Genomic DNA, 15997 nt, shown 5'->3' on the forward strand with positions numbered 1-15997 from the left:
ATGTACTCCTTTTCCTGTTTGGAACCAGTCTGTTATTCCATTTCCAGTTCTAACTGTTGCTTCCTGACCTGCATACAGGTTTCTCAAGGTAGGTCAGGTAGTCTGGTATACCCAACTCTTTCAGAATTGTCCACAGTTTATTGTGATCCACACAGTCAAAGGCTTTGGCATAGTCAATAAAGCAGAAATAGATGTTTTCCTGGAACTCTTGCTTTTTCCATGATCCAGCGGATGGTGGCAATTTGATCTCTGGTTCCTCTGCCTTTTCTAAATCCAGCTTGAACATCTGGTAGTTCACGGCTCATGTACTGCTGAAGCCTGGCTTGGAGAATTTTAAGTATTACTTTACTAGCGTGTGAGTTGAGTACAGTTGTGCAGTAGTTTGAACATTCTTTAGCATTGCCTTTCTTTGGGATTGGAATGAAAACTGACCTTTTCCAGTCCTGTGGCCACTGCTGAGTTTTCCAAATTTGCTGGCATATTGAGTGCAGCACTTTCACAGCATCGTCTTTCAGGATTTGAAACAGCTCAACTGGAATTCCATCAACTCCACTAGCCTTGCTTGTAGTGATGCTTCCTAAGGCCCACTTGATTTCACATTCCAGGATGTCTGGCTCTAGGTGAGTGATCACACCATCGTGATTATCTTGGTCATATGATAGTTTTATTCCTAGTTTTTCAAGAAATCGCCATTCCGTTCTCCTTAGTGGCTGTATTAATTCACATTACAGCAGTGCACTCTCTCCACCATTTATTGTTTGTAGATTTTTTGATGATGGCCATTCTGACTGGTGTGAGGTGATAACTCATTGTAGTTTTGACTTGCATTTCTCTAATAATCAGAGATGTTGAGCATTTTTTCATGTGCTTATTAGCCATTTGTATGTCCTCTGGAGAAATGTGTGTTTAGGTCTTCTGAACATTTTTTAATTGGGTTGTTTGCTTTTCTGATGTTGAGCTGCTTGTATATTTTGGAGTTTAATCTCTTGTCAGTTGCTTCATTTGGTGGCTCAGAGGTTAAAGCATCTGCTTCCAATGCAGGAGACCCGGGTTCGATCCCTGGGTTGGGAAGATCCCCTGGAGAAGGAAATGGTAACCCACTCCAGTATTCTTGCCTGGAGAATCCCGTGGACAGAGAAGTCTGGTAGGGTAGTGTCCACAGGGTCGCAGAGAGTCAGACAAGACTGATCGACTTCACTTCACTCTCCCATTCTGAGGGTTGTCTTTTAATCTTGTTTATGGTTTCCTTTGCTGTGCAAAAGCTTTTAAGTTTAACTAAGTCCCATTTGTTTATTTTTGTTTTTATTTCCATTACTCTAGGAGGTGGGTCATAGAGAATCTTGCTATGATTTATGTCAGAGGGTGTTCTGCCTATGTTTTCCTTCAAATTTTTATAGTTTCTGGTCTTAGATTTAGCTATTTAATCCATTTTGAGTTTATCTTTGTGTTGGTGTTAGGAAGTGTTCTAATTCCATTCTTTTACATGTAACTGTCCAGTTTTCCTAGCACCACTTATTGAAGAGACTATCTTTTCTCCATTGTATATTCTTGCCTCCTTTGCCAAAGCTAAGGTGCCCATAGGTGCATGGGTTTATCTCTGGGCTTTCTATGTTCCGTTGGTCTGTATTTTCTGTTTTTGTGCCAGTCCCATACTTTGTTGATGATGGTAGCTTTGTTGTATATTCTGAAGTCAGGAAGGTTGATTCCTCCAGCTCCATTCTTCTTTCTCAAGATTGCTTTGGCTATTCGGGATCTTTTGTGTTTCCCTACAGATTGTGAAGTTTTTTCTTGTAGCTGTGTGAAAAATGCCATTGGTAATTTGATCGAGACTGCATTGAATCTGTTGATTTCTTTTGGTAGTAGTCATTGTCACAATGTTGATTCCTCCTCCCCAGGAACATGGTATATCTCTCCACATGTTTATGTCAGCTTTGGTTTCTTTCATCAGTGTCTTATAGTTTTCTGTATACAGCTCTTTTGTCTCCTTAGGTAAGTTTATTCTTAGGTATTTTATTCTTTTTGTTTTCTGCTCTGTATTCTTGTGTCTTCTGAAATGGAGTGTTTAAAAAGGCATTTTCAGTAGCAATAATATGTAGAAAGTATAAAATTCCATCTTTGATGCTATCTGTATGTTTAATCTGTGGGATTACCACTTCTCTTAGTGTAGATTAAAAATCACTGCACTCTTCCCAAGAAAGAGTCCATATATAGCTTCAAAAGCAGTTCAAGAAACAACAGGGAAGCACCAGATGAACTTGTCAAAATTTTAAAATAATCATAATTAAGTCATATTGGAAGAGTATTTGTATTAACATGATAGAAATAAAATTTATATGAAGAAATAATATAAGGTCATAGGGACAGCACTAAGATCTGATGAATGGACAAATAATATAAACAGAGCTCACGCAATTAATGGAGAATTTTTTAAAAATGTGTGACAGCGTACCATTTTCCATCTATTGTGTTAGTAATGGCTCTAGAAAATTCCTATTGCTTTCTCATGTGCTTCTAGTGGACTGGCTTCCTTGGTGGCTCAGAGGTTAAAAGCGTCTGCCTGCAATGTGGGAGACCCTGGGTTCGATGCCTGGGTCGGGAAGATCCTCCGGAGAAGGAAAAGGCAACCCACTCCAGTATTCTTGCCTGGAGAATCCCATGGACAGAGGAGCCTGGTGGGCTGCAGTCCATGGGGTCGCGAAGAGTTGGACACGACTGAGCGACTTCACTTTCACTTTATAGTGGACTACAGTTCTTTCAGAAAGCTTTAAATATTCATACTTCTTAACCAAGTAATTCTCCTTTTTAGAATGTATACAATGGAAATGATTTTTTTATGTTTATTTTAATTTTTTAATCAATTAATTAGGGTGCATGACTTGTGGGATCTTAGTTCCCTGACCAGGGATTGAACCTGGGCCCCAGCATTGAAAGTGCCAAATCCTAAACACTGGACCATTAAAGAATTCTCTCTTTAAAAATTCTTTGAATTATGGGAAAATACACATAAAATAAGATTTATCATCATAAGCATTTTCAAGTATACAGTTCAGTAGTGTTAAGTACATTACATTGTCGTGCAGCCAATCTACAGAGCTTTTTCATACCATTAAACAACAACTCTCCAACTCTCCCTCCTGTCTCTGATAACCATCATTCTTTGTTTCTATGGGTTTGATTATTCCTAAGTAACTTAAATGTGTGAAAACATTCAATATTTGTCTTTTGGGAACTGGTTTATTTCACTTAGTGTTATGTCCTCAAAGTTCATTTATATTGTAGCATGTATCACAATTTCCTTCCTTTTTAAAGCTGAGTAGTATACCATTATATATGTATATCACATTTTGTTTATTCACTCATTCATTGATGAACATTTTAGTTGCTTCTGCCTTTTGGCTACTGTATACAGGGCTGTATTCTGCCATGTACAGGGCTGTACAAATATCTCTGTAAGACCCTGCTTTCAATTCTTTGGATAGAGGCACAAATACGGGATTGCTAGACCATATAGTAATTCTGTCTTTAATTTTTTTAGTTACTACCATGTTGTTCTTCCTAGTGATTGCACCAGTCTACATTCCCAGCTATAGTGCACAAATGTTCAGTTTCCCCACATCCTTGCTAACCCTTATTTTCTGTTTTTTAATAAATATTAGCCATCATAATGGATGTGAGGTGGTATCTTATTGTAGTTTTGATTTGCATTTCTCTGATACTTAATGAAATTGAGTATCTTTTCATTTTTTGCTGGCCAGCCTTTTCTCTTTTTATGTCTTTCCACATAATTATAAAAACCTTAAATTCTGCCTAAAACTTCTACCAGTCTCTTAAGTAGTTCTACTTGACATATTGAATCTCTCATAACCCACTTATTCTCATTCTTATCCAGCCTACATGTCCTGCAGTTGATTAGATCATCTAGATCTTTAGAAAGTCTTTAGGTATGATTTCATTCATTTATTCTGTTCAACCTTTGCTCAATAAATTCTCTATATTAAACTATGTATCCAGTTAGAAACTGTTCCCTAGACTGCAGAAAAGAATGCTTGTGTCCCTGCATATCATACTTTTTAAAAAAAAATTTATCTAATATTTATTTTTGGCTGTACTGAGTCTTGTTATTGCATGTAGGCTTTCTCTGTTGCTGACAGGTGTGTGGGGGTGGGGGTGGGCAGTGCCACTCTTCGTTGTGGTGCACAGGCTTCTTGCAGTGGCTTCTTGTTGCAGAGCAGAGCCCGGGCTCAGTAGTTGTGGCACACAAGCTTAGTTGCTCCATGCCGTGTGGAATCTTCCTAGACTGTGTCTGTGGCATTGGCAGGTGGATTCTTAATCACGGGACCTCCAGGAAGTCCTGTCATACTTCTTGAGTGGGGTAGCATTTGAAAATGTAGTCATAATAATTTATGTTTGTATACCATTTATTAAATTTAAACATGATCGTATGGATCAAAACTCAAAAAAAAATTAGAATATGCAAGGAAAATCTCTGTTGTCTTTCTATACCATAGCTACCAATTCTCTTCCATGGAGACAACCAAGTTATATTCTATAGCACTTTTTATTTGCCATTTTAAAAGATTTTATCATTAGGTCACTATATACCCAAAAGCAGAGGTATAGGAACATGAGTCTGGAGAAACTGAACTAAGCCTTTAGTATGGAAAAGCTCTGTTTTGTTCTTCTGAAAAAGTATGCATGTTAAGAAGAGAAATGTCATAAGATTTCTTGAAAATGAAGTTAGAAAGCATCTTTTAACTGATTTTTTTTTCTCCTCACAGTTGATTATGGAAGATTCTCACAAGGGTAACACTTCAGAGACAGCACCTCAGTCTGGTTCAACAGTTCAGGCAGCTCATATTTCTCACATTGCTCAACAGGTAAGGCAGGAACCAGCCAAAATATTGAGCCAGTTAGCAGTGTTTGTTATTGCAGATGAATCTGTTGTTTGAAGTCAATAATTACTAACATTCAAAAAAATAAGCAATAGAGAAAAACTAAAATGTTGAAATGTATGGAAGGGAGGAAAGTTTACGTATGTTGTCAAGATGATTCAGTTTTATTATCTTTTCTACAAAATATACTTAGTGTTGTTTTAATATGTATATACTTCTCAGAATTTGAGGAGATATTGAAAGATTTCATTTTATGTGGTACATGATTAGTTTTTTTTTTCCAGACTAATTTTGTTGCTGCTTAAGACAAATGAAAAATTATTTGGTTCTTTAGGCTAACTTGAAATAGAGAATAATAGTTTCAGGACTCACACCATCTTCAGTTCAGTATATGTATTGTGGATATATAGAAAATATTTTTGTTTAACTGGAAAACAGGTATATTCATTTGATAATTTAAATTGACAGACATGTACATTGCAGAACTGATTTTTTTTCGTTTTAATTTTTAAGTTAAAAACCCTCGTTTTTTGGCTACATGGTAGGCAGGATCCTTAGTTCCTTGATCACAGGTTGAACCAGTGCCCCGTGCAGTGGAAGCGCAGAGTTTTAACCACTGATCCGCCAGAGAAGTCCCAAGAATTAATGATATGTTTCAAATTAGTTTATTCATTTTTGATTGTGGTGGGTCTTCGTTGCTGCCTGGGCCTTTCTCTAGTTGTGGAGATTTAGGGACTAGGTTGTGGTACATGAGCCTCTCATTGCAGAGCACAGGCTCTAGGGCATGCCGGCTTCCGCTGTTACAGCTCATGGGCTCAGCAATTGCAGCTGGTGGACTCCAGAGCTCTGGCTTCAGTAATTGTGGTGCACAGGCTTAGTGCCCCGTGGTACATGGGATCTTCCCAGACCAGGAACTGAACCTGTGTCCTCTGCACTGGCACGCAGATTCTTATCCACTGTATTTTTAAAATTTCAAATTGTCTGATCCATGCATCTTCCTTCATATACCTCCACCAAAACAACATGTGGCATATATTTAATGTAGCAGCAGATAAAGAGAATTCAGCTATTTTCTGTTAACTCAAACATGAAGGAGATATGCAGAAATGTAAAACAGTGTCATTTCTCTCACTAACCTTGGGGGGAGATGTTTAGTTTTATTAATTAAAATATTATGTTAATATGTAGTGGATTTATGATTGTTATTTTAAAATGAACTATCAGATATTTTTAAAATTAAATCTTAAATGTAAGTATTAGATTAAAAGCTGACTTAAATGAAAGTTTCCCAATAATTTCTCAGAGTATAAAAGAGATGAAAAAGTGGGAAAACTAAGCATCTAAAGGATTACTCCTTCAAGCTTGATTTATTCTTCTCTATTATTTGGCTATATCTGTGAAGAATAATAGTATTGTCTCCATGTAGGGCTGGAAAAACGGTGATAGAGTCTTTCAGTTACCTTTCTGTTAGTAGAGCCTGTCACAAATGTTTTAATTCAGTTCACTTACTTACACATTTCAGTAATTTTGGTTAGATGTGAATGTTTTCCAAGTTTCCTTAGAAGCACATTTACAGAGATAGAATAAGTACACTTGTAGATGATGAATAGTTTTATAGTGATTTTTAAAAATAATGTCACTGACTTTGTATCCAGATCCTTGTTGTTTGACTGCTTTATTAGACTCTAAATTCTGTAAGGAAAAAGTATCTAACACAGTAATTATTCAGTAATTCACTATAAGGTGGGGATACAGCAGTGAACAAAAGTTTCAATTCTTATGGAACATATATTCTAGTATTGGAGAGAATAAAACATATTAGTTGGTAATATGTGCTGTGAGGCTGATAGAGCAGGGTAGGAGGGATAGGGGATTGTTCATGGGGATGGTGGGGACTTGCCGTCTGATATAAGCTGGTCAGAGAAGTCCTGTCTGTGGATATGTCTCTTTACTTATATGGACCAACAACTGTAAACCCGGAGACTGAACTGCATGGGGCATGGTTATAGGATAGTGGGGCAGCCACTGTGGTGGGAGAGGCGGGTGACACGGGGAGGCGGAGAGGCTGGGCTGGGAGGGGAGCTGCCGATAATGTAGGCCTTGTGTACTACTGTAAGAGTTCTGTCTTTTAATCTCGGTAAGATGAGGAACCTTTGGAGTGGGGTGAGTAAAGTAATCTGACTGATATTTTAATAGGATCATTCTGTCTGCTTTGTGGAGTGAAGTAGGAAAACCAGTTAGGAGGCTGTTAAAGACACTAAACGTGCATGAAAGACAGCTGTGGCTCAGACCAAAGTGGAAGCAGTGGTGGTGGTGAGATAAAGGTAGACTCTGGGTGCAATTTGATTGTGAAGCCAACAGTGTTTGCTTTGGGATTGGATGTGGGTCTAGAGGAAAAAGGAGTTAAGATTGACTCTCCAGTTTTTGACTTGAATAACTGTAATAATGGAGTTGCCATTTATTGAGATGGACAACACTGGAACTTTTTTCTTTCTTTTTGGGGAGATGTTGCAGGAATTTGGCTTTGGGGCATGTTAAGTTTATGGTACTATCTGTATTAGTTTTCTGTGTTGCAAAACAAATCACCGCAAATATAGTGGCTTAACACGTATTGATTATCTCATAATTTCTGTAGGGTCAGGCACTTCTTAGTTGGGTTCTCTGCTTCACAGTTTCACAAGCTGCATCAAGATGTTGGCTAGGGCTGCCTTTTTATCTGGAGACTAAGACAGAGAAGAATTCACTTCTAAGCTCACTCAGTTTGTTGGCAGGATTCATTTTGTTGCAGCTGTAGGACTGAGAACTTCTTGTTTGACTGGAGTCCACCTTCAGCTCTTAGAGGTCACCTACAGTTTGCAACTCACAGCATGGCAGCTTGCTTCTTTTAAGTTCAGCAAGAGAATTAGAATGAGTCAGCTGGCAAGACAGGGCCTTATATAACATAATCAGGGATGATACCCTATTCCTTTCCCATAAAACGTGACATAATCACAGGAATGGCATTCCACCATCTTTGCCTTATTCTGTTGGCTCGAAGCAAGCTACAGATCCCTCTAACACTCACACAAAGGCATATACACCAGAATGTGGAGACCGTGGGGCCCACCTTTGAATCTGTCTGGCAAATCATACAAGTAGACTTGTCCAGCAGGTAGTTGGATATATGTAGTCTGGAGTCCAGAAGAGAGGTCCAGACTAGAAATATAAATTTAGAAGTTCTAAATGTATAGGTAATATTTGAACTCATGGAGTGATTTCTGGCTTCCTTTTAGGATGTAGAAAGCTGGAAAGCATATTGCTCCCACTGTGAAACAAGAATAAGCTATAATGTATAAAAAATCATAACTTCTCTCAATGCATTAGAAGTGGGATATGGGCATGGCTCACCTCTAGCAGAGCACAGGAAGAAAGTAGGGCTTTCCTACGGGGGGTAGGGGGCGGGAATAGAATTTAGCTAAATTTCTAATGAATTGCCAAAGTCCTGCTTTTCTCCAAGGACCTCCAAGAGTTGCTTATGAGAAAGATTAGGAAGCAGGGGATATAGAGAATGCCTGTCTAGGTGGTACAGGCCTGCCTGGACCCTTCATCTTTGCGGAAAAAAGCTTTAAGCAACTTGGGGAAGGGAATAAACCCAATTTTTCCATTATGGGTGGGAGAAGTGAAAAGAAAAAGAAAATCCATAAACCCTGAGGGAAGGGCAGAAAACTTTCCCAGGTTCAGATCATTAGTTTGCCTACTACTGGGAGAAAGCCTCACTTCCTGAGACTAAGACTTGTTCAGTCACTAGGTTATGTCTGACTCTGCAACCCCATGGACTGCAGCACACCAGAACCAGCCATCACTGTCCTTCACTATCTCCCAGAGCTTACTCAGATTCATGTCCATCACATCGGTGATGCCATCCAACCATCTCATTCTCTGTCGTCCTCTTCTCCTCCTGCCCTCAATCTTTCCCAGCATCAGGGGCTTTTCCAATAAGTTGGCTCTTGGCATCAGGTGGCCAAAGGATTGGAGTTTCAGCATCAGTCCTTCCAGTGAATATTCAGAATTTCCTTTAGGATTGACTCCTTTAGTTTGATCTCATTGCTGTTCAGGGGACTCTCAAGATCTTCTCCAGAATCACAATTCAAAAGCATCCATTCTTTGATGCTCAGCCTTCTTTATAGTCCAGCTTTCATATCTGTATGAGACTACTGGAGAAACCACAGCTTTGACTATATGGACCTTTGTCTGCAGTGTGATGTCTGGTTTTTAATACGCTGTCTAGGTTTGTCATAGCTTTTCTTCCAAGGAGCAAGTGTCTTAATTTCATGGCTGCAGTCACCGTCCACAGTGGGTTTTGGAGCCCAAGAAAATAAAATTTGTCACTGTTTCCACTTTCCCCAACATCTGATGGGACTGGATGGCATGATCTTAGTTTTTTGAATGTTGAGTTTTAAGCCAGCTTTTTCACTCTCTCACTTTCATCAAGAGGCTCTGTAGTTCTTCTTCGCTTTCTGCCATTAGAGTGGTATCATCTGCATATATGAGGTTTTTGATATTTCTCCTGGCAATCTTGATTCCAACTTGTGCTGTATCCAGCCTGGCATTTCGAATGATGTATTCTGCATATAAGTTAAATAAGCAGGGTGACAAGTATACAACCTTCACGTACTCCTTTTCCAATTTTGAACAGGTCAGTTGAGACTAGGCCAGGATAACAGAACTTCCCCATCTGCCCCCATTCCTCCAAGCATGTAAAGCAATAGCAGTCTATCCCCTGCCATTGGGGAGTGCTAAGAGTTTAGAGAGACACTGGGTCAGGTATACAGAGAAAGCCTAAGGCTGAGGGTGGAGCAAGAACATTAAGAAAAACCCTCTGGCAAACCAGACCCCACCCTAAGCAGAAGGTCACAGCAGAGGAATTTGGAGCTGGTAGGGCACTTAAAGAGAAGCCAGTGTCTCAGAGGTAAAGAATCCGCCTGCGGTGCAGGAGCCACAAGAGATACTGGTTTGATCCCTGGGTCTGGAAGATTATTTGGAGAAGGAAATGGCAACCCACTCCAGTATTCTTGTGTGGAAAATCCTGTAGACAGAGGAGCCTGGTGGGCTACAGTCCAGAGGGTCTCAAAGAGTCGGACAGGACTGAGCGACTAAACACAGGAAGTGTATTTAAGGTAATCATAACAGAACCCAAGCTCCTGAATGGGGATTTCAACTCCTGAATGGATTGACTCATCCCCGCCCCCATCGCCTCCACTAAAAGCCTAGTAAAAAGAAGTAGTGTGCCTATTTTTAGGCATAAATACTGTTTCCTCAGCCTCTACTCTCCTTGCACGTGATGTCCTTAAACATGAAGCACATACAAAAAAGCAAAACAAAACAAAACAAAACACCCACTGTCAGAAGTAGACTCAGGGTGACTCAGTTGTTAGAAATATCAGATAGTGCATTTAAAATAAAATAATATATTAGAGGTTCTAGTAGAAAAGGTGGAGAACATGTATGAACAAGAGGTAAATTTCAGCAGAGGAACAGAAACTATGCAAGAGTCAAATGGAAATGCTAGAGATAGAAATTGTGGCATAGGTGAAGTATGGTTTAGGGTTTATTCATACACCTGACACAACTGAGGAAAGACTCCGTGAGCTTGAAGACAGACCAACAGAAATTATCCACAGAGAAAAAGGGAAAAGGAAAACAGAGCACCTGAGATTTGTGCCACGATATCTCAAGATTACTGGGGTTGAGTGTAGTCAGAGACAAAGTCAATGGATTTGATTCTGGGACTCCCAACATTTGGGGTTTGGGGAGATTGAAAAGGGATGGCTGAAGTGGTTTAAAAAAAAATCAAGAGAGAGATTAGGATTTTGGAAATTAAGAATGAGGTGACGGTCAGCTATGTAAATTGCTGCTGGTAGGTCAGATGAGGAGCAACAGTAACTATTAATGTAGTTGATTTTCACTTTTCAAGGATTCTGTATTTGCAGATTTACCTACTTAGTAAAATTTGTTTGTAACCCCCAAATCAGTATGTACTTTTATGGTCATTAGTGGACATGTATATTGTAGTGAAAAATATGAGTCACTTTCTCAGTTGAGGACGAATAATGGCAGTATTTTGTCTTTTGTTAGCTCTCATACTATAAACTATTCTCTTTGTGGTCTAGTTATTGCCGTATTTTTCACATTACTGTGCTTTTTGTTGGTGATTTTGCTGTTTAAAATGGGTTCTAAGCCTAGACCTTAAGTGTAAAGTGCAAGAAAGTTATGATGTACCTTGTAAAGAAAATAAATGTGTTAGATAAGTGTCATTCAGGTATGATTTGTAGTGCTGTTGACTGTAAGTTTGATGTTAATGAATACTGTGTTCCAGACTGCTACAGTAAAGCTGATATTGCAATAAAGCCCAAGTCACACAAAGTTTTTGGTGTCCCAATACATTTAAAAGTTATGTTTATAGTGCATTGTAGTCTGTTAAAATGTGCCTTAGCATTCTGTTTAAATAGTGAACATACTTTAATTAAAAAATACTTCATTGTGGGAATTCCTTGGTGGTCCAGTGCTTTTAGGTAGGTAGATTGGGAACGTTAAGTAGGTAGATTGGGGATGAGCTATTCTGAAAGTTTTCTTTTGATACATTGTTTTTCAGTCAAATAAAACATTTTGAGAACATAGGTAGACTAGGGATATGCAGTAGGATTGTTGGAAAGCATTAACAGTCCACTTGAGGTTAGTGATCATGAACTTAAAGTGAGACCATTAAGTTCAGATTGTTTTTTTCTCCAGTTGGGTTCAGATACTTGTATACCAGCTACAGGCATAGAGTATGTGAGTTAGCAGGTTGCTGTTTAGTGCAGAGACTACAGCAAAGCAAGAAAAAACAAGGACGTAGGTGTACGTGACACGGTGATAATAATGCTGGACCTTGAAATTTAAGCTGTGTAAGGAAGAAGTGGGGACTTGATGGGGTTGAAAGCAGGGAAAAGATAGTAGATGCAATGGATTATAGGTTTCCGTGGAGTCCAAGGATTGTCGAGATTCCAAATAGTAGAGTTAATGAAGGCAGAAAGCGAAGAAGAATTAAAGAGCCTCTTGATGAAAGTGGAAGAGGAGAGTGAAAAAATTGGCTTAAAGCTCAACATTCAGTAAACTAAGATCATGGCATCTGGTCCCATCACTTCATGGCAAATAGGTGGGGAAACGATGGAAACAGTGAGAGACTTTATTTTGGGGGTTCCAAAATCACTGCAGATGGTGACTGCAGCCATGAAATTAAAAGACATTTGCTCCTTCAAAGAAAAGTTATGAGCAACCTAAACAGCATATTAAAAAGCAGAGACATTACCAACAAAGGACTGTCTAGTCAAAGCTATGGTTTTTCCAGTAGTCGTGTATGGATTTAAGAGTTGGACTGTAAAGAAAGTTGAGTGTCAAAGAATTGATGCTTTTGAATTGTGGTGTTGGAAAAGACTCTTGAGAGTCCCTTGGACAGCAAGGAGATCCAACCAATCCTTACTAAAGGAGATCAGCTGTGAATATTCATTGGAAGGACTGATGCTGAAACTAAAACTCCAGTACTTTGGCCGCCTGATGCGAAGAACTGACTCATTAGAAAAGACCCTGATGCTGGGAACGATTGAAGGCGGGAGGAGAAGGGGCCAACAGAGGATGAGATGGCTGGATGGCATCACTGCCTCAGTGGACATGAGTTTGAGTAAGCTCTGGGAGTTGGTGATGGACAGGGAGGCCTGTGTCCTGGAGTCCATGGAGTCGCAAAGAGTCGGATACGACTCAGTGACTGAACTGAACTGATGAGGAGAGAGGTGGTGTTCTCCAGAGGAGAGCAGAGGTTCATTTATGGCAAAAAGTGAAGGGGAAGGGCTCAGTACTTGATGCATTTCATTTAATTACAAAATATACATAGATTGAGAAGCAGCCTTAAGACCTGGTTTGAATCCTGGTTTTATCATTTAGTGACTGGAACATTAGCTTGAGTCAACTTATTTAGATGTGATATTCAGCACCTGGAAATTAAGGCATCATAAGTGGTGATTTCTAAGGTCTTTTTCAGCTCATAGATTTCAGTAATTCTCATGCTGTAGAGAATTCTCATACTGTAGAGAAACTTGTGTACTTTAACCATGTGTGAATGGGGAAACAGTGACAGTAGCAATAGCTAACGTATATTGAGTATCCACTGTGTGCCTAGTGTATTCTAAACATGTTTTAACATCTTCAAACCTCTTAGCAACCTATTGTGGTTTTCTAATCCCCATTTTAGGGTTCTTACAACTATTAAGGTTAGAGATATAATTTGAATTCCAGCAGTTTGACTTCCCACACAGCTTGGGTTTCCTGGGTAGCAGACAGTGCAATGGACATTAGCAGGCAGGAAGTTTATTAGGAAGACTTTCGGGATTACCACCTGTGGAAGGGAAATAACGAAGTAGAAGGAAGCAGGATTGGGCAGAGGGAAAAGTTGGACTTTGATTCAGTCTCACTGAGGACCTCAGTGGGGATCTTTGAAGCTCAGATTGCTCTTCAGAATTGGGGTTAGGAACCAGCCAGGCTTTTTATTCATGCATGCACCAGGTATTCTGTCTTAACTGATCTGGGGAGGGGTATGTGTGACCTCAGGCAAGGTGACTAATCAGCCAGGGTATTTCCAAAGAGGGCTGACCACTGTCAGCAGCTGTCCTCCAGTAGCTGGGGAGGAAGTCTTTTACCAGAGAAAGGGGATCTGGCTGTTGGATCATGGTGTCTGTTACAACTGCAGACTTTATAATCACCACAGTTGTTTGTTTGCTCCAGGCAATGGATGAGGATAAATGAGGCTAATTTAAGAAATTTCAAATAAGCTTGACTCCAGAACACTTTTAAAACTGATTAATTTTCATTCCATCCATATTTTTGACATGAGAACTTGACCCAAGGGGGGATAAGCTAACAGTGTGTGTTTACACGTGCACATCAGTGTTTTTGGTAATCCTTTCTTACCTGGAGGTTCTCTGTCTAATGTCTTGGATGTTCTCGGTCATCTGGATTTTACTTTTCAGGAAAGAAAGATTTTTCTATAGAGAATTAGAAATCTAAGTTTATTTAGGTGTTTCCAGTATGGATGGTATGGGGACTAGAAGGATAACTTTCCTTTTTCATTTACATAATAGGGTCTTTCACAGAGCTGAAAGTTTTAAATTTTGATTAGGTTCAGTTTATAAATTTTTCCTTTTATGGACTGCTGACTTTATCTAAGAACTCTTTGCTTAGTCCTAAATTTCAAAGACTTTTCCCCCATTTTCTCCTAAAGTTTTATAGTATTATATTTCACATTTAAGTCCATGATTCATTTTAAGATAATTTTTGTATAGATTTGAGGGTTTTTGTTTTCTACTTGCCTATGTATGTACAGTTGCTATAGCACTGTTTGTTGAAAAGAGTACCCTCCTCCATTGAATTGCTTTTGCCCTTTTATCCAAAATCATTTTGGAATATTTGTCTGCTTCTGAGTTCGCTGTTGCATTCCATTGATCTATATGGCTGTCTGTCTGTCAGTGCCTCACTGTCTTATGTACCATGTGTAGGAAGCCTTAACACTGGGAAGATGATTCCTCCCATTTTATTCTTTTTCAAAATTGTTTTGGCTATTTTAGGTCCTTTTCCTTACAAATTTTAGAAGAAGCTTGTCTGTGTCTGAACATGTAGATCAGTGGGGGAGAACTGACATCCTAGTACCACATCTGTTTTGTTAGCCTTATAGCTAAGTATTTTATTTTCCTTGGGGCAGTTGTAAATAATATTGCATATTTTCTTTAGAGCTATTGTAGGTGATATTGTATTATTTTAGATTTCAGTTATTGTAAGGACATAGAAGTACAGTTGCTTTTGGTTATTGATCTTGAGCCTTGCAACATTGCTGAACACACTTATTCTAGGAGGGATGATTTTGGTGTTTTCATTTGTTTTTAATATTCCTTAGGATTTTGTATGTTCAGTGGTGTCAGCTGCAAATAGAGTTGGTTTTATTTCTTATTTTCCAATCTGTATGCATTTTGTTTCTTTTTCTTGTGTTATTGTAATGGCTAGAGCTTCCAGAATTTTCTTGAATAGAGTGATGAAATGGACATTCTTTCTTTTCCCAGTTTCAAAGGAAAAGCATTCATTTTTTATCATTAAATCTGACATTAGCTGTGTAAGTTTTTATAGATCCTGTTTGTGAGTTTGAGGAGGTTCCCTTCTAAGTTTTCTGAGATTTTTTTTTTTTCCCCATGGAATGATATTAAATCTGTCAGATGCTTCAGATGCCTTTTCTCTATTAGGTATTGTGATCAGATGATTTTACAACTGGAAGTTCGTACCTCTTTATCTCCTTCACTTATTTCCCCCAACCTTCATTCCCTTTCTTTCTGGAAAATCTGTTTGTTCTCTGTATATGCGAGTCTATACCTTTTGTTTGTTCATTTAAAAAAAGTAGATTCCATATGTAAGTAAAACTATATAGGGTTTGTTTTTCTCTGTCCCACTTATTTTACATAGCATAATACTCTCTAGATACATCCAGTTCAGTTCAGTCGCTCAGTCGTGTCTGACTCTTTGTGACCCCATGGACTGCAGCACGTCAGGCTTCTCTGTCCATCACCAACTCCTGGAGCTTACTCAAACTCAGGTCCATCGAGTCAGTGATGCTGTTCAACCATCTCATCCTCTGCCATCCCCTTTTCCTGCCTTCAATCTTTCCCAGCATCAATCTTGTCTTTTCCATGTTGTTGGAAATCACAAGATTTCCTTCTTTTTTATGGCTGAGTAATATTCCATTGTTCATCATCTTTATCCATTCATTTATTGAAGGACACTTAGGTTGCTTCCATATCTTGGCTGTTGTAAATAATGCTGCCATCAACATAGAGGTGCATATCTTTTCATTTCCTTTTGGACTGTGCTGGGTCTTTGTTGCTGTGCTCTGGTTTTCTCCAGCGGTGGTGAGTGGGGGCTACTCTTCATTGCGGTACATGAGCTTCTCATTGCAGTGGCTTTTCTCGTTATGGAGCATAGGCTCTAGAGCACTTAGGCTTTGGTGGTTGTGGCCCGTGGCTTAGTTGCCCTGCAGCCTGTGGAATCTCCCCCAC

At 39.1% G+C, this 15997-nt stretch overlaps 1 protein-coding gene across 9 annotated transcripts in view; it reads left to right on the top strand.

Moving 5' to 3' along the window:
• The window catches only part of ATF1 (activating transcription factor 1), a 62851-nt gene that overhangs the window by 3948 nt on the left and 42906 nt on the right, over nt 1–15997 (top strand). For 7 of the 9 annotated variants that reach the window (XR_005719804.1, XM_040234109.1, XM_040234106.1 and 4 more), the window contains exon 2: nt 4779–4877. Coding sequence is in view for 8 of the 9 variants with exons in the window: in XM_040234101.1 (XP_040090035.1) it covers nt 4779–4877 (99 nt within the window). In the remaining variant the exon portion in view is untranslated. Of the gene's footprint in view, nt 1–3753; nt 3942–4778; nt 4878–15997 lie in introns of those variants that run through there. The other 2 variants (XM_040234104.1, XM_040234107.1) reach the window with 2 other exon arrangements.

This window comes from Oryx dammah, unplaced genomic scaffold (assembly GCF_014754425.2).
Source record: "Oryx dammah isolate SB20612 unplaced genomic scaffold, SCBI_Odam_1.1 HiC_scaffold_29, whole genome shotgun sequence".
NCBI classification, from domain to species: Eukaryota; Metazoa; Chordata; class Mammalia; order Artiodactyla; family Bovidae; genus Oryx; species Oryx dammah.